General features: G+C 44.4%; 1 protein-coding gene across 6 annotated transcripts in view; it reads right to left on the minus strand.

Moving 5' to 3' along the window:
• The window catches only part of axin1 (axin 1), a 24,458-nt gene continuing 2,998 nt past the window's right edge, over positions 1–21,460 (minus strand). For 3 of the 6 annotated variants that reach the window (XM_035747419.2, XM_035747420.2, XM_035747418.2), the window contains exons 2-11: positions 20,099–21,073; positions 14,027–14,173; positions 12,506–12,602; positions 8,549–8,686; positions 5,562–6,118; positions 5,265–5,423; positions 4,869–5,120; positions 4,331–4,432; positions 2,652–2,801; positions 1–2,397 (exon numbers count right to left, since the gene is read on the minus strand). In XM_035747419.2, coding sequence (XP_035603312.2) covers positions 2,277–2,397; positions 2,652–2,801; positions 4,331–4,432; positions 4,869–5,120; positions 5,265–5,423; positions 5,562–6,118; positions 8,549–8,686; positions 12,506–12,602; positions 14,027–14,173; positions 20,099–20,994 — 2,619 coding nt within the window. In that variant the 5' untranslated portion in view covers positions 20,995–21,073 and the 3' untranslated portion in view covers positions 1–2,276. The remainder of the gene's footprint in view (positions 2,398–2,651; positions 2,802–4,330; positions 4,433–4,868; positions 5,121–5,264; positions 5,424–5,561; positions 6,119–8,548; positions 8,687–12,505; positions 12,603–14,026; positions 14,174–20,098; positions 21,074–21,460) is intronic. The other 3 variants (XM_035747421.2, XM_035747424.2, XM_035747422.2) reach the window with 3 other exon arrangements.

Here is a 21,460-nt window from a genome sequence, read left to right on the forward strand (position 1 = left end):
AGTTCACAGTAAGAATCACTGCCCTCCATTGGAAATACACAGACAGTGAACATCTAATAATCTAATGATAATCATAACAGAGAGACAAATTCTACATTGTAGTGTGACAGATGATGGTCGAGTACCAATATTGTCAAAGATCATGGAGTAAATGCCTCTCGTTATAAAACCATAAAGTACGGTTATTCAAATCTTTAAACAGGAGCAATAGAGGGTTGTCCATTACGTATGTTAACTTCATACAGATTCTTTAAAAATATCCATCTAAATAAATACAAAAACAGCATCTCAGAAAAGGGAGATCGTCCTCTTATACGTGGTGTTGATAAGAGAACAACACCCAGCAATACAGCACTCTGATGAAAAAGGTCCTTACCCTCCTAATCAAACACAACGGATAGCACATTCTACCTTGCACTGACCCCCGGCACAACGCCCTGGAACAGGGCTCTCCAACCCTGTTCCTGGACACCTACTGTCCTGCAGGTTCCCTCCAACACGAATCTAGCGCAACTGATTGTAGTAATTAGCTGATTGATGAGCTGAATCAGGTTAGTTACAGCTGGGGTTGGATTGGAAACCTACATGGAAGGTAGCTCTCCAGGAACAGGGTTGGATTGGAAACCTACATGGAGGGTAACTCTCCAGGAACAGGGTTGGAGAGCCCTGCCCTAGAAAATTGTACCAGAGAATTCCACTTCAACACAGGGATTTGGAGAATAATCAAAGAGTACCCATGTGAATGAGGGTAAATAAAGAAGAGAAAAGGGGATGACAAACATATCAACTTCTACTGTTCTCTTTGGTGTATTGTGACCTATTAAAAAAAGTGGATCACTTCATACTAAAGTTATTTCTAGAGACAATTTCTGCCAGGCACCAAATTTAGCTCTATAGAGCTATGAAAGGCTACAAGTCATTATTCAGCTGTATTTGTGATATATCAACTAGGTAAACATATATGATGTCCTTTCGTTGTCCAGAGTGAAACCATGGGGTCAGGAGCCTTTCTGAATGCATGTGAACACACATTAGATGATCAATGCTCTATTGAGACAAGCTTCCGCACACAGACCCTTTCTCTACACAGACACCCGTGTATGAACCTTCAGGAGACTTCTACTATGGACTCTGGTCTTAAATGCCTAACAAAAGCTCTAGACTGTAAATAGAATCTGGATCTGAACTGTCAGTAGCATGTACACAACTGGTTGTGATTATCTCTGATCAAAGATGTTATTTTCTGCACTGATCAGCTACAATTAAGACCTAACTGTAGCAAAATCTAAAAGTTACCGAACATAGTGGGGATCAATTTAAGTTGGCAGGTGTCTGCAGGTATGGGTATAATAATGTATTTAATGTGCATACACACGTACACTATGGGGAATAGACCTCAGAGTACAGTACATTGTACACAGATCGAGCTACTGCTGGGGAGTCCCTTCCTAATTGAAAAACGGAAAACATGAGGGCAACCTCAAGAAGGCATTCCTTTTCATTTTGCTCCATTGACACTAATGCATAATACAGTGATAAGTGCAGCATGACAACTCAATGCCACTTAACTTTAGAGGACTGGCAAGGTTGAGTGTTCCTGTAAAAAGCACTTGGTAGAACATGGGGCTGTATAATAGTTCCAACAATACTTGAAAAACAGCCCTGTCAAAACACTTGGATCTCGTCGAATTGGAACAGCGCCACTGCTTTAATAGGATTAAAACGACCGCTTTTTAAAATATTTAAATAGATAATATAAAACTTTATCGTTATGTTTTAAACAGACAATCTGTACACATCTGGTACGAACACAGAAAAATGACACGCTTGGTTACATTAGAAAGGATACCTTCTGATACGTCATATCAAAAATAATATGCTGCTTTAGTAAGCAGATTCATAGCATTTTTCTTCTTGTCAAATTGTACAATGCTACATTACATTACACTCAGAAAGACACTGAAGGAGAGAATGTCCGCTTTTTTTTGTCCAATGCTTTCCTACTCTGTCTGCACAATGCAGTAGCACTGAGCAGATATGAAAGCCTTGGAGTCATGAGTGTCTCCCACAGTGATCACTATGCACTCTTCTCATTTCCTCCTCCCTTCATCCATTCCCTCCTGTAGCGACTTACTCCGTACCTTTTCTTCCCCTGCCAATCCTCCCTCTAGTCAAACACTTTCTCTCCGTCTCTCTGAAGTGAACAGCTCATCCGTCGATAGGTCCGCCGCAGGCCGACTTTGTGAACGTCTCCTTCCTCTCCACCTCCATGTCAATCAATCAATCTTTTCCACTTTCCCAATGATCTTCTCCTCAAAGATGGGCAGGACAGCATCATCTTCGCGTACCTCTTCGAACACCACCCCAAAGTCATTGCTCACCTTCTTGAAAAAATACCTAGACTCGGTTGGATAGAGAACAGTTGGTTGTTAGTTCAAGTGCATTGAAAAAGCTTGATTTATTGTGCACAAAATTTACATAAGATGAAAAATGGACTTTGGGATGTGGTTCATCATTTTCCACATTACCATAAACACAACAAAAACGTGATATCCAATTTCAAGGACTTCGGAGTTTAATAGACTAAAATGTTACATAACATCATCCTGTAAATCTAGTTTCCTGTACCTCACCAGGTATAGTGACCTCACCTGTAGCTTCCTTTCTTAGTCAGCAGCTCTTTGAACTGGCCCAGCATGACCATGCGACCTTTGACCGACGTCCTATATGGGATTGGCTCCCCACAGAAGTAGTAGGCCACCGTAATGTTCTCACACGCGGGCTTCTTCGTCACTTTATGTCTGCAAACAAACAAGTAAGAGGTTCAATAAATGTATCAAGTCAAGGCTTCCTTTCATCTTTCGAATGAGATGTTTCAAAGACCTCAGCAGAACTCCAAGCTCTGATCATTTGACATTTGACAGAGTACGAGTGGGAGGGGGGGGGCAATAATTCTGACATCGAGGTATAATTTCCTCTCAGTCAGAATCTGATGTAGGAAAACAAGATTTCAAGTCACTCATACTCCCTCTTTACAACTTATGAATGTTTTGGCTGTGACAGCCACCAGAGTTGCAATGCAGACTGTTTAGGTGGTGAAGCATAATCAACCAGGGGGACAGGGACCCCTAGTGGGGCCCTTAGTTTGATTTCCAGAGGTCTGCCAAAAAGGAGACAACCAATAAATGCAAAATATGTTTGACAAACAAATTCAAAGAATCAGTTTCATGATTTGAATACTTCATGATCCACAATGTGTGACTTTACAGCATTGATTTCCTCTAAAATGCTATCAAATTGAGCACTCCTGGTACAGGTAATATTGCCCTAAGGACCTTGTCCGGGGAAAGTATTAATTTATCAATCAGAGTTCTTGGAGGTAATGTTGTTCCAGCAAGGAAATGCTGAGTTTAAATGAGATTGTGATGAAGACGTGTTATGCCTAAATGCTACCAGCAGGGAGCAGGCTACTACAGTAAGTAGTGTTCCAATTGCATGCCCACGGGCCTGTTGTTGGGTTTGATGGTGTGGAGTGAGGTGGTGGAGGCCCAGTGATAGGATGGGGTGGTAGAGACCCAGGGGCTATGCCAGGATAGCCGGGCTTTCATGTGGTCCTCACTGCAGCTATCCTGTCCCCCTACATCACTAAACTGTCCATCGGAGGAAGAAGCCACGGGACATCAAACAGACTGCAGCTTCACACAGAGAACATCAAAAGCTCTGCATTCTCGCCCCACGCAGCTTACAGTACACCTCTCCCGAGCTGCTGCCTCCTACTACCTCCCTCCCTGTTCCCCAGTTCTATCTTCCCCATCTCTCTCCACTTAATATCAATCTAATCCCTCTCATCCCCTCTGCTTACCAGTGTGAAGCTAGAGGTATGATCATTCTCACCGCCATCCACCGTCTCACTAACTGCCATCCCACCGTCTCACTAAGAAATGGCTGAAGAGGTGAGACTGATTGTTCTAATCCCCACCCATACATAAGCAAATAATCAGATCAAATATGAATTTATAATTGACAAAAAAACTAAACTACACACAGATGTTATTGTACAGGAAACTACAACTTGATTATGGGGATACAAGTATTAATGCCAGTAATCAAACATATATGCCTCAATTAATCTCTATGGAGTCTAGTCATACAGACAGGCCTCTGTTTGGCTGTGCAGATACAGAGCAGTCGGGTCTGGATGCTGCTGGTGATAGACATGGGAGGTGGTGAGGTGGGGTGCTGCTGTGACCAATGGGATGGGGGTTTGGGTGCTGCTGTGACCAATGGGATGGGTGTTAAGGGCTACTGGGGTAAACCAGAGTGGACGTACTCGGACAGCTCCGTGTCAGAGACGGCAGGCACCACGCCGAGCGGTGGGAACAGGGCGGGCCTGGCGGCAGCGCGCCCCCGCTGGATCACTTCCATCACATACCTGAAGGACCCAACAACCCTGGGAGTTAGACACGGACCAGCCACAGGGCCACACACACCAGGATACACACACCAGGGATCATGCACAGATGTGCAATGAAAATGTAAAACAAGGTTGATCAGTGCATCATGCTACTCAAAGGGGGGTTTGATCAATGAGAAAAGTGAAGGGAAAAAAGTGAAAAATATTTAATTCTTTAGAAGTCTGAGACTCTGTCATGCTTCAGCTCACCCAACCATTTGCTGTTTCAGCACAAACATTACTTTTCGATAACAACGTTACTCTTTTTTCCTGTATTATCAAAAGGATGAGTTTGGGGATTCAGTCACATGGATGCCACAATCACTACAACAATACAACGGATGGCTAGACATGACCTGAAGAACCAGGCTGTGACAGAAACATCCCCCTTCCTCCCCAGGTAACGCAGACTCACCTCTGTTTGGTCTGTAAGGTCCCAGTCTTCTTCTTCTCCTCCTCCAGTCTCCTCCTAGCCTCCTCCAGCTGGGTGAGGGGATTGGGGGCCGGGTTGGGGGGCATGGTGGGGTCCTGGATGAAGGGGTGTGAGGGCTGCACACTGTTCCGCAGCTGGGCGCTGACCCACGGATGCACTGCCCCCGGACGCTCCACAGAGCTGGGCCGCGACACCTCGTGGCTCGACGGGGTCTTCTTGGACCCTGTGGTGCTCCTGGGAGACATCCTTGTCATTGTTTGACCCAAATGCACACATACCACCATAATACAGATCAGAGAACATTCAAATGACTTGCATCTCTGTGGTTGTACGTTACCGATTCCCTACGCGGGAAAGACCCATAAAGCCGGAACTCACCCGTAGGGGCTCTTCTTGTTACGGACCGCCTCTCCCTCCATCATCCACTGGAGGATCTTCTGGTTCCTCTCCACGTCCTCCGGAGGCACGGGCACCTCAAAGGTCCGCACCTCCTCAGCTTTCTTAAATGGCCGCTTCGATAGCGTGCTACCTTTGCTACTACGAAAATTGTATGATAAAAGGACAACAATGTTAAACGGCAAGTGTTAAAAAAACATGTTAAAAAAACAGAGACATGGTAGATCTAAAAACATAATTCAAAAGAGACATGAAGAGGCTGTGTGTTTCTGTGTGTACCTGTAGCCCATAGGATCCATCGGGCTGGGGCCCATGCCGTCAGCATAGTTGCGAGACTTGGACCCATAGTTGTGCTGCTCCATCCCCCAGTGGAAGTTACCATTGACCCTCGTGGCTGCGTCAGCCTCCACCTGCTCTTTGGGCTTCCCTCCGGCTGGGTGGTGGATGTGGTGCACGTGTTTGTGGTGGTATTGGTGGCTGGCAGCCTCCCCTTTGGGCCCCAGCCGAGCTGGGTGTTTGCCTGGGCCTGTGGGCAGTGGCATCCCAGGTCCGGGCACCTTGCCACCTGCAGGGAAGCCGTCGGGTGAGCGGGACTTGGGGGAGTGGCGGCCGGTGCCCGGGGACTGGCAGCCGGGGGTCTTCATGACTCGCTGGACGTGGTCGTCCAGGATGCTCTCGGGGTTCTCCTCGTGGGCGTCAGGCCGCAGCGCCAGGCCATTGTAGCCGATGTCAGAGTAGCGGGGGTTGTTGTAGTGCTGTGGGTGGGCACCAGGGGGCAGTCTGTGACTGGAGAACGAGGTGGATGTGGAGATGTCTGCATCCTCACCCTCTTCCTCCTTCCAGAAAGAAAAAGATGATTAAATATACTGAAAATGGTTACTACCCAACTCAACAGCAATACCACAAGTTGACATATCAGAGATTATATCAGTATATAATATACAAATATATCCTACCCACATGTATGAGCTTCAGTGTCTGGTCATTTCCCAAGAAAATAAACGGAGCCCCAACTTACCACATTGCGAAATAACAACTGCTAAAAAAGGCTATTTGTTCCAATCAGTCACACCAGCAGATGGCACACTTCCACAAGACCATATGTTAACACGTGCCGTGGCATTATCACAGCTCTGCTGCAGAGGGAATGTTCTTCCTCTGTGGTGCAAAGCTATTTCACTCTACATCACGCCTGCCAGCATAATCTTTACTACAATTAAATAGCTCTATGTATTTCAAGCTACAACACTGCTATGTTCTAGTTTCTAGACAAAGGCACGAACAGCCATAGTAACTAACAGTATGACACGTACAGCCATAGTAACTAACAGTATGGCACGTACAGCCATAGTAACTAACAGTATGGCGCGTACAGCCATAGTAACTAACAGTATGGCACGTACAGCCATAGTAACTAACGGTATGGCACGCACAGCCATAGTAACTAACAGTATGACACGTACAGCCATAGTAACTAACAGTATGGCACGTACAGCCATAGTAACTAACAGTATGACACGTACAGCCATAGTAACTAACAGTATGACACGTACAGCCATAGTAACTAACAGTATGGCACGTTCAGCCATAGTAACTAACAGTATGACACGTACAGCCATAGTAACTAACAGTATGGCACATTCAGCCATAGTAACTAACAGTATGACACATACAGCCATAGTAACTAACAGTATGGCACATTCAGCCATAGTAACTAACAGTATGACACGTACAGCCATAGTAACTAACAGTATGCACATTCAGCCATAGTAACTAACAGTATGACACGTACAGCCATAGTAACTAACAGTATGACATGTAGCAGCAGTGCATACCATTGTGCCCTTATTTCACCAGGTCGGTCTCTGTAACTAACTGAATTGCTAAGGATGTGTTGACCCGGTCTTCCACTCCCCTAACTAAAACACATCAGCCCCCATTGGCTCCTCACCCTTCCCACACACCTTTGATGGCATTTCAACATGGGAATCATTGGCAAATAACAGTGGGCAATTTATGTGGTGGAGGCTTTGATGCTCACTCCAGGTAGAGGAATCCTGGGCGGGAGCGAAGGACTTTTTGATGAGGGTCTGACTGGCGCATGCAGATATTGGCCTGACTCAGAGCAGCTATGCAGGCCATTGCTCTGCACTCTCAGTTACCCTGTTCGTGCCAAAATGAGGCCAGATCCAGACCTGCTGAGCCCATCCTGCTAAAAGGCATCTACTAATGAATGTGATGTACCGAGTCTCTCTCACTCACTCTCACCTCAGGGAAGAGGAACGTACTGCTGCTATTGAACATGTAAATTATACATTAGGTGGGCCAATATTCAGAGCTTTGAAAAGAAAAGCGAAAAACACCTATTAAGTTATTGATCTCTCAGTGGCACCAATGCATTGATCCTAAAGGTTCTGTATTATTTAGAGGCGAGATAAAGACGAATGGTTTAATCAGTCAACAGCACCATAATACCACAGGCTATCCTGCAGTATTGACCCGTTCCTTTCAGACACTACTGGGGGAGTATGCCTAGACCGGATGTGACCTCTCCATCAATCAACATTGGATTGAGGCCACATTCAGTGAAATCAGGGTGTAAGTCTGTGGATGAAAACCAGGTCAGAGAGCAGAGGAGAGGAATTGGGGGCGGGGGGGGAGGACTAGCTTATCTTTGATTAAGGTAAGAATATCAGTTAATAGAGTCACTATTTGTCACTCCCCTGTCTGCCACCAGCTCTTAATAAAGAGAAACCTACTGTTCCATGATGGCGGTTCCTCTTACGGAGGGGCCAAACGACATAAAATATCTGCCTTGAGACTTAAGACCTGGCTCTGTGTACCGAAAGAGATTCCATTTGCGGTGAGCGCAGGCATTTCTTCACGGTCCAACGGACTTCAAACAAAGTCATTACAGTGCGCCAGGCTCACAAGTGGCTCAGGCTGTCTGCGAGTGTTCCATCTGATGCCAGAGACAAAGGGATCCAAGATACAGTGGGGATGGATCCCTGATAGGCCAGAGCTACACTTTTAGAAATGATTCATAATGGAATAATGTCTGTTTCCTTTTAATGAATCAACCCGGTCCTTTCAAACAGAGATATTACAGTGTACCTTCTGATAGACAGCCAGACAAACGGCGACCAGCTGTAGAGAACATGGTAAGAGGTTGTTAAGAGGATGATGGTATAGAGTGGTATAGCGCCCCACCAGGGAGGGGGATCACACCGACAAGCATGGTGGTACTTCTGTGGACAACAACGTACCAATCGGACTCTCTTCAGCCGCTCCTCCAGTTTCTCCTGGGCCTCCCTCTCCCTCAGCACTCCCTCCAGCCGGCTGATCAGATCCGCCGCAAACTTCTCCGGCTCCACGTGAATGTCCTTTGGTATCCGGTTTGTGCGCTAACAGAGGGGAACACACCATTTTCCAGTTCATTTCAAATTGTACCAGTAGTCCGTTCGCTGATAACAATGTCACCGTTTTCTCCTGAAAGGTAAAAACCTGTGGTCACTATGCTGTTCACTTCGGTTGATGGAACAAAAAGGGAGAAACTTAAACAGGAGGAAAGGCTTATCAAACATGTCGACAGTTTATCAGGGAAAAGTTAACAGGGGACCTGTAATGGAAATTAAGGTGCCAAAACAATAACCTCAAACCGAAGTCTAGATGACTGTTGCTTAGTAGCTAATGTGGTAGTCTGATATAGGCTGCTCTGCATAATGTATGCTGTAAGGCGTATAATAAATAATAAAACGTTTCAACATAGGGCACTTCCAAAGTTAGAGAAAATGTATAAGATAGTCAAATATCAGCCATAAACAACTTTGTTGGTCTGCGACTTTATAATATACTTTTTTTTTTTTAGACACCGAAATCAATCTCCAGATCGACCCGTCACAGCGTGACACTGTGCCCCACTTGCCTAGTTAAATGAAAAGGTTAACAGAGTCTGAGCTACAGGCCACGTCTGGAAAAAGACAGTGAAAAGTCGCTGGTACACCACAGACCAGAATTAATCTCTAGACAAGGTGATTGTCCGTTCAAAATAATCCCTATCATTGCATGTTTACTTACACGCAGCAAAGTGAAGTACATTTTCTATCAAAAGGAAGATGCTGGGAATATGCAGCTCTTAGCTGGTATTCCCAACACAACTCAAGCCTGTAAGGTGCATTGTTGTAGTAATCTAGCAAAGAGAGATTAAAGTACATTCTGGGGATAGCCTAAATATTGTAGAGGGCCGTTTTACTCAGGGCCCCACCAAAGCACACAAGATATGTCCACATGCTGATTACAAAGCCGGAGACTTCTCCAGCTCTGACTGCTATTTTCTCTTTGAATTCGGATTCAGTTGGATTCATATTCATTTTACCCAACACAGACAAAGTTTTACACACAAACAGCCAAGAGTAGCTTTATGGCTGTTAGAAGACCTGGCTGTAGAAATTACTTCACTACTTTGGCTATTACCCTCTATTAGTGAAGAATGTACACGGAGCGTACAAAACATTAGGAACACCGTCCTAATATTGAGTTGCACCCCCTTTTGCCCTCAGAACAGCCTCAATTCATCAGGGCATGGACTACAAGGTGTCAAAGAGATCCACAGGGATGCTGGCCCATGTTGACCCCAATACTTCCCACAGTTGTGCCAAGTTGGCTGGGTGTCCTTTGGGTGGAGGACCATTCTTGATACACAAAGGAAACTGTTGAGCATTAAAGACCCAGCAGGGTTAGAGTTCTTGACACAAACCGGTGTGCCTGGCACCTACTACCGTACCCTGTTCAAAGGCAATGCCTTGTCCAGTCACCCTCTGAAATGGCACACATACACAATCCACATAACCTATCGTCACCTTCATCTACACTGATTGAAGTGGATTTAACAATGACATCAACAAGGGTTGATCACTTTTACCTGGAGTCACCTGGTCATTCTCTGTCATGGAAAGAGCAGGTGTTTCTAATGTTTTGAATACTCAATGTATGTAGTGCATTCAGAAAGTATTCAGACCCCTTGACTTTCTCCACATTTTGTTACGTTACAGGGTTATTCTAAAATGTAATACATGTTTTTCATTTTCCTCATCAATCTACTCACAATACCCTATAATGACAAAGCAAAACAGGTTTAGATTTTTTGTTGAATTGTTGAATTGATAAAAACAAGATGTAAAAAACCTGAAATATGACATTTACATAAGTATTCAGACCCTTTACTCAGTACTTTGTTGAAGCACCTTTGGCAGCGATTACAGCCTCAAGTATTATTGGGTATGACGCTACAAGCTTGGCAAACCTGTATTTGGGGAGTTTCTCCCATTCTTCTCTGCATATCCTCTCAAGCTCTGTCAGGTTGGATGGGGAGTGTCACTGCACAGCTCTTTTCAGGTCTCTCCAGATGTTCGATCAGGTCCATTCTGGGCTCTGGCTGGGCCACTCAAGGACATTCAGAGACTTGTACCAAAGCCACTCCGGCATTGTCTTCGCTGTGCTTATGGTTGTTGTCCTGTTGGAAGGTGAACTTTCGCCCAAGTCTAAGGTCCTGAGCAGGTTTTCATCAAAGATCGCTCTGTACTTTGCGCCGTTCATCTTTACCTTGATTCTGACTAGTCTCCCAGTCCCTGCCGCTGAAAAACGTCCCCACAGCATGATGCTGCCACCACCATGCTTCACCAGACGTGACACTTGGCATTCAGGCCACAAGAGTTCAATCTTGGTTTCATCAGACCAAAGAATCTCGTTTCTCATTATCTGAGTGTCCTTTAGGAGCCTTTTGGCAAACTCCAAGCGGGCTGTCAAATGCCTTTTACTGAGGAGTGGTTCCATCTGGCCATTCTACCATAAGGCCTGATTGGTGTAGTGCTGCAGAGATGGTTGTCCCTTTGGAAGGTTCTCCCATCTCCACAGAGGAACTCTAGAGCTCTGTCAGAGTGGCCACCGGGTTCTTGGTCACCTCCCTGACCAAGTCGCTTCTCCCCCAATTGCTCAGTTTGGCCAGGTCGCCAGCTCTCGGAAGAGTATTGGTGGTTCCAAACTTCTTCCATTTAAGAATGATGGAAGCCACTGTGCTCTTGGGGACCTTCAATGCTGCCTCCATTTTTTTGGTACCCTTCCCCAGATTTGTGCCACGACACAATCCTGTCTCGGAGCTCTACAAACAATTCCTTTGACCTCATGGCTTGGTTTTTGCTTTGACATGCACTGTCAACTGTGGGACCTTATATAGACAGCTGTGTGCCTTTCCAAATCATATCCAATCATTTGAATTTACCACAGGTGGACTCCAATCAAGTTGTAGAATCATCTCAAGGATGATCAATGGAAACAGGATGCACCTTAGCTACATTTTGAGTCCCATATCAAAGGGTCTGAATACTTACATGAATAAAGTATTTATGTTTTTGATTTGTAATACATTTGCAAAAATGTCATTATTTAGTAGATTGATGAGGATTATTTTAATTTAATCAATTTTAGAATATGCCTGTAACGCAACAAAATGTGGGGGGGAATACAGGGGCCTGAATACTTTCCAAATGCACTGTACGTCTCTCCATTACCACTGCAGTATGTGTCTGGGACTAATCCATTAGACAAAAACAGAACAATCAAGGACAAGGCAGCCAGCGTTTCCATTTTTCTGCTATGCATAGAGTTAGTTTCTTTATTATTTTGTATTCTGTGTACCGAAAAGCAGAAGTCAATGAAAAAAATATATATTATATATATATATATATATATATAATATATATTCTACACAAAAACATAAATGCATCCTAATGTGAGGGAGAGAGTCTTGTTAAGCAGGACTCTTGACTCCGAGGCCCAATTAGGATGGCAGTTCTCCTGTAGGGAGCTGCAGAGGAATGCAGGGAGGCGGGACTGCCACAGAGGAGAAACACTGCTGTCTGATGGGCTTCAACACAGACAGACAGCTGAGGGCTGGGGAGAGTACCAGGCACAGTTTAGAAAGCACAAACCTCAATATGAGCTATTCACACACCCTACACAGGCCCAGAGAGAGATGCAGTCAGGCATCTTACAATGCAGGAAGGTGGAGAGATGGGAACATTTGAGAAAGACGGATGTTTCTAGAATACCAGATAAAAGCAATGTCAGCTGTCTTTGATGAGCGAGTGGGGTTCTTGCAGGTATGTGTGTATACTTGTTTGTGTAGGGGTGTGTGTGTGTGTGCAGCTAAACCAAGGTTAACTTACAGGAATATGAGGTAGTGGCACACGCCCATTTGCTTTGGCACTTTCGTGCATCTCTCGTCGATGCTGTTTACGATATTTGTATGGTGGAACCCCATCTCTGGAACAAAAACCAAAAGGACAATTTTACAAACATATTCAAAACGAGAAAACTCATATGTAAATGCAGCTTCAAAGTAACCTTTCTAAACAGTAGCTCAATCATCCTAAGAGAAGGACAACATTTTGGGACTTCATGGTAAATTGAGCGGGTTGAGATTTCTGGATTTGGGTTTCGGTAAATAACAGAGTATCTAAACCCTGAGGGTTTCCTCTGTATCCCTACACAGTAGTGAACAAGCAGAGAATGGTGCGGTCGCTGACACCAACACTATGAATTGTTTTATTCCAAGTCTCAGTGGCCCTGCTGGGTTTGACTCGTCTGCGCCAGGAGCTGTGGAACAAACAGCTGATAATGGCCTCTAATCTATCCTGCTTCTGACACATGTTTTTGTCCTGCTGAGCAGCCTTTGATGTTTCTTTAAACATGCGTTCCACTGTGCCATCTCTGAACTTACAGCACCGTTCCTGCCTTCTCTCTTCTCCGGCTTCCCTCTGCCAACACATCCTAGCTCGATTTACTCGAAAGGAAACATGCTGCTTCCCGCTAAGGCGGAAGAAAGAGGATTGCCGCGCTAAATAACAGCTTGTGTCCAACATGAGGTCCTCCAAAGGCACTACTTATACCCATCCTGAAACAAACCATTGTCAAGCAATGTGGGTATGTCATATAAGAAGACCTAGGCTTATAACATATTTTTATTCATTGTGTACCGACTCATTTTACACAATTATGAGAGCCCGTCAAAATCTACTCAACCTGTCACCGCCAATTCTCCACCATTTCCTCAGAATTCCAGGAAACTTGATTTAAAGGGTAACAAGTCAATGCCTTCAGATGACATACTGTGGCCCTGTCATACCTCCCAGTTCATAGCTCTATAATTAGCATAAGTAATGACATTTAGCAGCTTTCACTCGTGTGGGTAATGAACAGATGGCTGTTCTCTGAGGAGAGGAGCAGAGAGAGATGTGTTGCTGCTCCCAGTGACAGACAGACAGGGGGAAATGGCACCAGTCTGCGTGCAGCAGGAGGTGCTACAGTCAGACTAGGGTCCTATTCATTTGGCACCAAACGGAAGAAAACATACTCAAACTTGTTCAATTTAATTCTGTTTTCTGTGGCAAAACGTTTTGCTACTGTGTGCCCTAATGAATACAACACAGGTAGAACTCAGATACACTGGGCATGGATGAAATTGAAAACAACAATCACTATTCTCTATGCCCACACACTCACATGTCATGAAATGGTTTGTGAAGGTCCTCATGCTGAATAGGAAGGAACAAGGAAGCTACACTTCATATCTCGAAGGCATTCTGCCCTTACTTCTGGTATGTACTATTACAGTTTGACCGATTGTGTGTGTGTGTGTGTGTGTGCGTGCGAGTGGGAGGTGACGCGGAGGCTGTGCGAGTACGTACACACTGCTGTCGGTCAGGGAGAGTGTGTCTACGTCGCTGGCACTGGACATGCTCTGCTGCTCGCTGTCGTTGGCGCTGGTGGCAGGGGCCATGGCGTAGCCCGAGTTGACATAGTACGGGTTGACAGGCTCCCGCCACGGCACGCGTCTGGAAGAAACGGCAACATTCAGAGAGATAGCATTAAGGCAAAGTCATTAACAATAGAGAGCACATGACATAACACAATCAATTCGTGTCAGTGTATTAGCACCATTAAACAATAGATTCAGGTTCACATGAGATACATGCAAGTACATTTTACAAAGATTATTGCAGCACTGTATTATCACAGCATTAGAAGGGAAGGACGTTGTTAGTTATTTTGGACAAGAGCCGATAAAAGCTCAGTGACAATGTAAATGTAATTTAGATATAAAACAAAGAAACATTTCCAAATAAGACTATTGTAGTATTTCTGTAGTAATACACGCTTTTCACACCAAACCACCCACATTGTCATAATGAATATCCTTCAGAGGGTTTCTACGGGTAGGTACAGTAGACATCCTGATTGAATTCTTATTGGAGGCATCGCATCACCACAGCCTCCATCGTTGACTCAACCTCCCTCAACACACTCCTCAAACGGCTCCCTTCACATGAATTATAAATCTGGCTAGGCCTCTGTTCTCTTCATCTTTAAACTGAAAAAGATCCCTAAAGTGGTCAGTGCGTGCTCCCTCCCTGGGAACTCTGAAGGTCTCAGTCTTACCAGAGACCAAACCAAACCCAGGCTACATCCGTCTGGTTATCATTAGTCAGCCCATATTCTGCCTAGACGAAGAGAAATAACATCTATTGCGAAGTGGTAAATCATTTTGGATTAAGAGAATAATGGAGAGTAAGTTGAAGAATGTCTTTTAGTTCTACATTATGTAAGTAAAGGGATGAGATTCTAATGTCTAGAAATGACAAATGGTTCTCTTTGAAAAGCAATGGCAGTCATGACAGAAGATAGCATTTATTTTGTCATACCTAGAATGCCAATCTTATCGAATAAAATTACGATATAAACTAGATGTCCATCCAATTGTTGGGAGATTTCCATGCGACTGTTCCTAAATCCACAAAGTAAATCCGCGCATTTTCCCAACAGTGGTGGATTCCCACCAAACTGAATTGTCGAAGATAAAAAAAACAATCAGTGCCTGATGACGTGGTGCACAGAAAATGTACCTTTTCGGCGCCCCGAATAAAATGTGAATGTTTAACGTGTTTCCATCGCATTTTCAACTCTACCAACGGTTTTCCCACAAACACTAGCGGCAGGCTAGTCTCCTTTGCACCCCAGTATCTCTACCTGCACATTCATCTTCTGCCGATCTACCATTCCAGTGTTTAATTGCTATATTGTAATTACTTCGCCACCATGGCCTATTTATTGCCTTATCTTACCTCATTTGCACTCACTGTATATAGAAGTTTTGTTTTCTTTTGTTCTACTGTATTATTGACTATGTTTTGTTTATTCCATGTGTAACTCTGTGTTGTTGTATGTGTCGAATTGCTACTCTTTATCTTGGCCAGGTCGCAGTTGCAAATGACAACTTGTTCTCAACTAGCCTACCTGGTTAAATAAAGGTGAAATAAAAAATACATTTTAAAAATGATGATATCATCACAGATAAGAGCGAGACTATTTTTTTGATTTGTCAAACGGGGGTCAAGCATCGATCATCATGTCACCAGAATAAGACCCCAAACATTTATTGGAAAGGAGCATCAAGCTCATCACCGTGCACGTTCACCACCCTGTGAAGTTCATCGTAACTTATTTCATCTGTAGCCTAATAAACTGCATGGTTTCCTGAGTCGTGGTGGGAGGGACCGCACACCATGTGATCGAGTGACTCCAAGTTTACTTCGATACAATGGCTATCACTATTTGCGCATAAAGGCATTTCCACCACCATTTTGCGCATAATAACATTTTACCAAAACAAAGAGATCCCACCATGTCAAACGAACAACTTATCGGTCAGCATTTAGAAAATTGTACTGAAATTTCCTGTTTCCATCACAGTTGTTTTATTTTTAAACTGGATGACTTTACTCACATAAAATCTATGGATGGAAACGTGGGTATTGGCTATAAAAATGACAGGACCTAGGCTAGTGGCACTGCCGTCACATTCCATCAGGACCATATCAGGGTGAGGTACAGCTATTCGCAAAGAGCAATAAAGTCCTCGAAAATCTCGGAGTGAAATTTCTCCCGAGATAAACAACACAGAAACATGCCTCACTTCCTATTCCACATAACATGGACATAAATACAGGTCTAATCTTCTAAAAGAACATGTGTCCAGTCATGCTTCCTGAACAGAGAGAGCCCTGTCCTGTCCGTCAACCATAAGTCCTATCAGCGTTTATCACTGGAAAAGAGATTACAGTTTAATACTAAAGCACTTTAGTCATGAAATGATGCTTATGGCCTTTTAGCATTTTCCATCCATAAGCACTGTGAGCAGTAAACCTTTACATAATCTGCCCTTCAATGGAAGTCTACTGAATTACCCATGGCGAACATGCATGACATTTGCTTTTAGCTTACAAGCCAAATCTAACAAAACATGAAATGTCATAACGTGAACAACTAAGAAAACAAGGGAAAGAGGTCAGATAAGTACTTCATTTGGAATAGTCAGCAATTTTGCAATAAAGGTGAGTTTCCTATGAAGTCAAAAATGTCTCTCTCTCAAAAAAAAAGTTCAACAGTTGAGTAGTAAAAATCGATTCCCTTCTCAAAACAGAGGCTCTGAGGAGAACACATCTTTGCTCTGGATGCTCTAAAAAACTACTTTGAGGAACAAAACGCAAACAATGATGGCATCCCTCATGCTACATTTATCAAACAAAAACAGGTGCAACCAATACGAGCCGTCAATGCATAGAAATGTACATTTTGTGGCTGAGGTGCAACGTGGTTGTGGATAACGACCACGTTCTATGGCCAAGGTTTCAAATTGAGTGGGATTCATTTAAAGGAAAGAGCGTTGCGAGAGGAAATGAAACTGAAAGGGGCAGCTGCAGGAGGCCACAGTCTGTTTTAAGGAGTGTGCACGGCAGGGGAGCGAGCGCCAAGCAGGAAGCCACCTTTCTACCAGGGTTTCCCCTTGACCTGGAAGCCTGCTTCCCCTGCTGCCTCCTAGAAACCAGGGCTTCCAATTCCACAACCTGGCTGTGTTCTCTCTTCAGGGCACCACAGGGAAAATGGCAGCCTCCTACCAGAACCTGAACCACAGCCATCCGTCCTACTGACTGGTAGTGAGGCATCTGTTTATGAGCCTCTAAGCCCAGCCTGGTTCAGCCTGAGAGGAGGAAAGGGATGGATCACGGGTGGAAGCAGCTCTCGGATTACTGCAGCCTCTGATGATTATTCCCAGGCAGCACTCAAGCCCATGATCTAGAATCTTCTAATGATTGAAGCAGCAGCCATGATGTCAATGTTCACAGAATCACAGAGAGAGAGCAAAGAGAGGCCGGAGGAGGGAGACTCTTTCAAACCAACACCGGTTTCATCATGGTTGTTTTTTATCTGCTGTTTAGCTATGACAGTGTGGGTGCACAGCTGTAACTGGATGACATTTCATCACGTTTCTTACGACCGACGAGTAGGCCAGATGGCTTTCGTTTCACCGAAACGTTACTCGTACCTCTCAGAAAGCCCATCAAAACATCATCCATACCTTTGAATAGCCCTGTCCTGAAAAACTAAATTAACTTGTCCTCCTGATGCACAGTGATAGAAGCTCAATGCCAAAGCATTAGATGTAGGGCCTTTTGTTGTTCCAACGACTCGCGCATTTCTTTGCACCTAGAGAATAACTACTGGTCCTTTGGTCACCCCCCTTTACCCCTTTACATTGGAGTGCAGCCACCCCTGGATCACCACTGATTGGTTACACAGCAACATAGGTGAAGGTATCAGACCTGTTAGCAGCTTAGTTACTCATTAAATTCTCTCTACAATTACTCTGAAGATGATAGTGTTATATAAGAATGGAGGCTATATATCTAACCTGTTCAAACCAGAAATTGTCATGGAGATGAACCATCTAAGCTACTTTCAGAGGGAGACCTGGAGAGAGGAGGGGCACCAGGAGAAATGTTCCACGGGGAACCTGAGTCAGGTGTGAATTGAACGAGTCTTTCAGAATGAACAGTTTCATATAAAATGTGTATTCATGCTCCTCGTAGCATGTAAACATATCCAGAGAGCTTTGGCTCTACAAGAACAGTGACTGGCTGAGGCCATCACCTGCTTGTCTGAGAACGATGTAAAAATATCACGCAACAGTTTTTTGGTGCATTACTACACAACTGAGAAAGACGAAAAAAAAAATTCTCCCTTTTAATTCCCTGGACTCTGGTCTTCACACATTAAGAGACATCTGACTGGTGCAAAATTTAGTTGCACAAAAACCCGAAGGGTGATGCTAAAAGGCTATTTAAAAATGGAGGGTATAATCTTTTTGTAATTTCCGCCAAATACTAGACCTAATGAAATAGTCATTTGAAAACAACCTTAAAAATGCACTGCTCTCACTAATTAAAGCCAATCATATCCAGGGGCCATAGAATACACAATCAGAAGTAGGGTGGAGTGGGGAGTGTTTGTGGTTTTAAAATATCCTAGTCTTTCATTCTGGCACATTTATAGGCCCGCTGTAAATGAGAAAAGGCGACATATATGCCTATACACTGTAACTATACTAAAAACTCAGTTCGGAGCATCTAAATAGACTAAAGTCAGACAAAACAATATTCCTTAGCCTAAACAATGTGCTATTTCTGAGTAGACCTATTTTCAAAATCACAACACTAGTCCCAAAATGGAACAAAGACTTGGAAACGTTACCATTTAGTCAGGCTAATTGAAAAGACTGATTTCAAGTCCCTCGGCCCTGCGACCACAACTCTTCAACACATCCTCAGCACACTAAGGTGCTACTGCATCTTCTGCATATGTCAAGGTTTGTCTAAGACTGTTGATGGAAAAGTGGGTCAACTTCTAGGGATAGAATTCTGCAATCTTCAATCTCTGCACCAGACAATGCCAACAGTGAATACAGTGTCCTTAAGCACATCTGAAAAGTAAAAATGCTATGTTCTTACATATTTCAGAGCAAGGCTAAATAAATCCGCAAAATCCCTCCACATATTCTTCCCACAACTGGTGATGATAGCAGCTTTCCTTAGTGACAAATACGGAACAAATTCAGAGATGTGCGAATATGTCTTTAAAAAATATATAGATATTTCATTCACAGACTTTGGCAGGAACATTTGTAGGCCTAATCCTTTGCATAGTGGACTAAAAAGCCCAGATGCGCTGTTTCTGTTCCAACAGGGCGAGGATTAGAGTTTTAAGTAGTCAGTCACGTCGCACAATCCCATTCTGCGCAAATGAAATGACAGAAGGCTGTGACACAAAGATTTCTGTCAAATATAACACAAGCATCATATTACTATTAATTAAAGAATGGAAGACAGATAAACAAGACTGTACTTTTACAATCCTATTTTAGTCATCCAGAAGAGAAATTTGGGGAGTGCTTCCTTTTTTTTGTTGTGCCGGGTTCATTTCCATAGACAGGGAATACTTCCTTTGACTTTCTGCTGCAGTTTAACAAGACTTCTCCATTTTCCACAGTCAAAAGAGAAATCATGTTGAGCTTTTCTCCGAGAGAACCTTTCTTCCACTAGAAAAGCCTGCCATTCACAGGAAACCTGCGTGGGGAACACAAAGAGCGGCTGCCTCCACCTTCTAACAACCAGCAAATGCTCTCCCTTCGACCCCTGCCACTGCCTCACCATCACAGGTACTTAAAGGCCTCTGCCTACACTGCATTCCTCTCATCTTAAGCTGTCCGCTGTGCTAAACTCAGAGCCACTTTTCATCTCCAACTTCAGGCAGCAACTCGCACAGAGGGGGGGAGGACAAGTTCATTTCTAATTCAGCACTTGCACAGAGAAGCTAGATAGTTATAGAGGCTGGAGAGAGAGAGAGGATGTCGGGAGAGGATTTACCTGTACTCGTGACTGTCCTGGAATCTCTTGGTGCTGGTGACACGTTGGGAAGCTGTCTCCTGAAGCAGCTTCTGAGTGAGCCGGTTGCTGGGATCACTCTCCTGCTGCTCCTCCAACTCGTGGTCACATCTCCACTCCTCGTCCTCGTTCAGCGTGGGCAAATACCCTGGTAAAACCTTCCCACCCCCAGAGACTGAGCTCTGGTCGCTGTAGAGCTTAGGGCTCTCCCCCCCAGTCCTGGTGTATTCCAAGTAGATATCTGACTTGAGGAACAGAGGGTAGGTGTTCTCCTCCATCATAGTCTGAATCTCAGTCTGAGCCTGGTCAAACATGGCCGGGTCAATGTGCAGCCTCATCACACAGTCCTTGATGAAGCTCTTGGTGGCTGGTTTGATCTGTCTCGAGACTATTCCATTGTTGTCCAGGATGTACTTTTTATAAATGGCTTTCGCCAGTTTCAGCTTCTTCTCCTCGCCCTGGCCCTCACTGGCCTCGAGCTTACGGAAGCCAGTGCAGGCGAACCAGAAGTCCAACATGTCGGCACATTCCTCCTGCTTGAGGAACGTCCTGAACAGGTGGATACCATCCTGGTCGTCCAGGAGAGAGTGCAGGGACTCTGCCCACTTAAGGTAGGGTGGCGTGGGGGAGGCACTTCCCTCTGGCTCATAGCCCAGGTCCAGGTCAGGTCGTCTGGGCGTGGCCGTGGAGGCCTCGTTCTTGAGGCTCTCGCTCTTGAAGGAATAGAAACCGTGGCTGTAGGGCCGTCCATCGCTGGACACCAGCTCTCCCTCCTCCCCAGGGACCGGGGGTCTGGGGGCATCCTCAGTGAAGCTGCCCCCCAGATCCACCAGGCAACCCCCCACCTTGTCGCCCACGCTCATGTTCACAGCGTCCATACACCCCGTCCCAGTACAGCCCACCGTGCAGAACGATCAGATCCACCCCTCTACTTATGCCACCGTGAAAGAATTTCTCCTGTAAGAAAAATACAAAAATATATAATGAGTGGTAACTTTAAACACATAAAATGTAAACGTATTCACAGGCAAAGTGTCAGACGTTTATTATCTAATTTTGACAACTTAGTAAAAAAGAACAAACGTTTGAGACAAATTGGAAATCCATTCAATACGGAGAAAATAAAAGCAGACTGAATATCTATGTCTAAGCTTAGAATTCACACAAGTCGAATATTTCAAAAAGAAATCCTGCCAAAACAGAGATTAAATAAATGATTTCATTGCTCACATCGATAGCACCCATTTAAAGGTTGAAAAAATATTTTGACTACTAAGAAATACAATTCAATATCCCCTAAAGCAAAGGGCATTGAAGAAATCGATGCACACGAAAAAAACTTGA

Source organism: Oncorhynchus keta, chromosome 32 (genome assembly GCF_023373465.1).
Source record: "Oncorhynchus keta strain PuntledgeMale-10-30-2019 chromosome 32, Oket_V2, whole genome shotgun sequence".
Taxonomy (NCBI): Eukaryota; Metazoa; Chordata; class Actinopteri; order Salmoniformes; family Salmonidae; genus Oncorhynchus; species Oncorhynchus keta.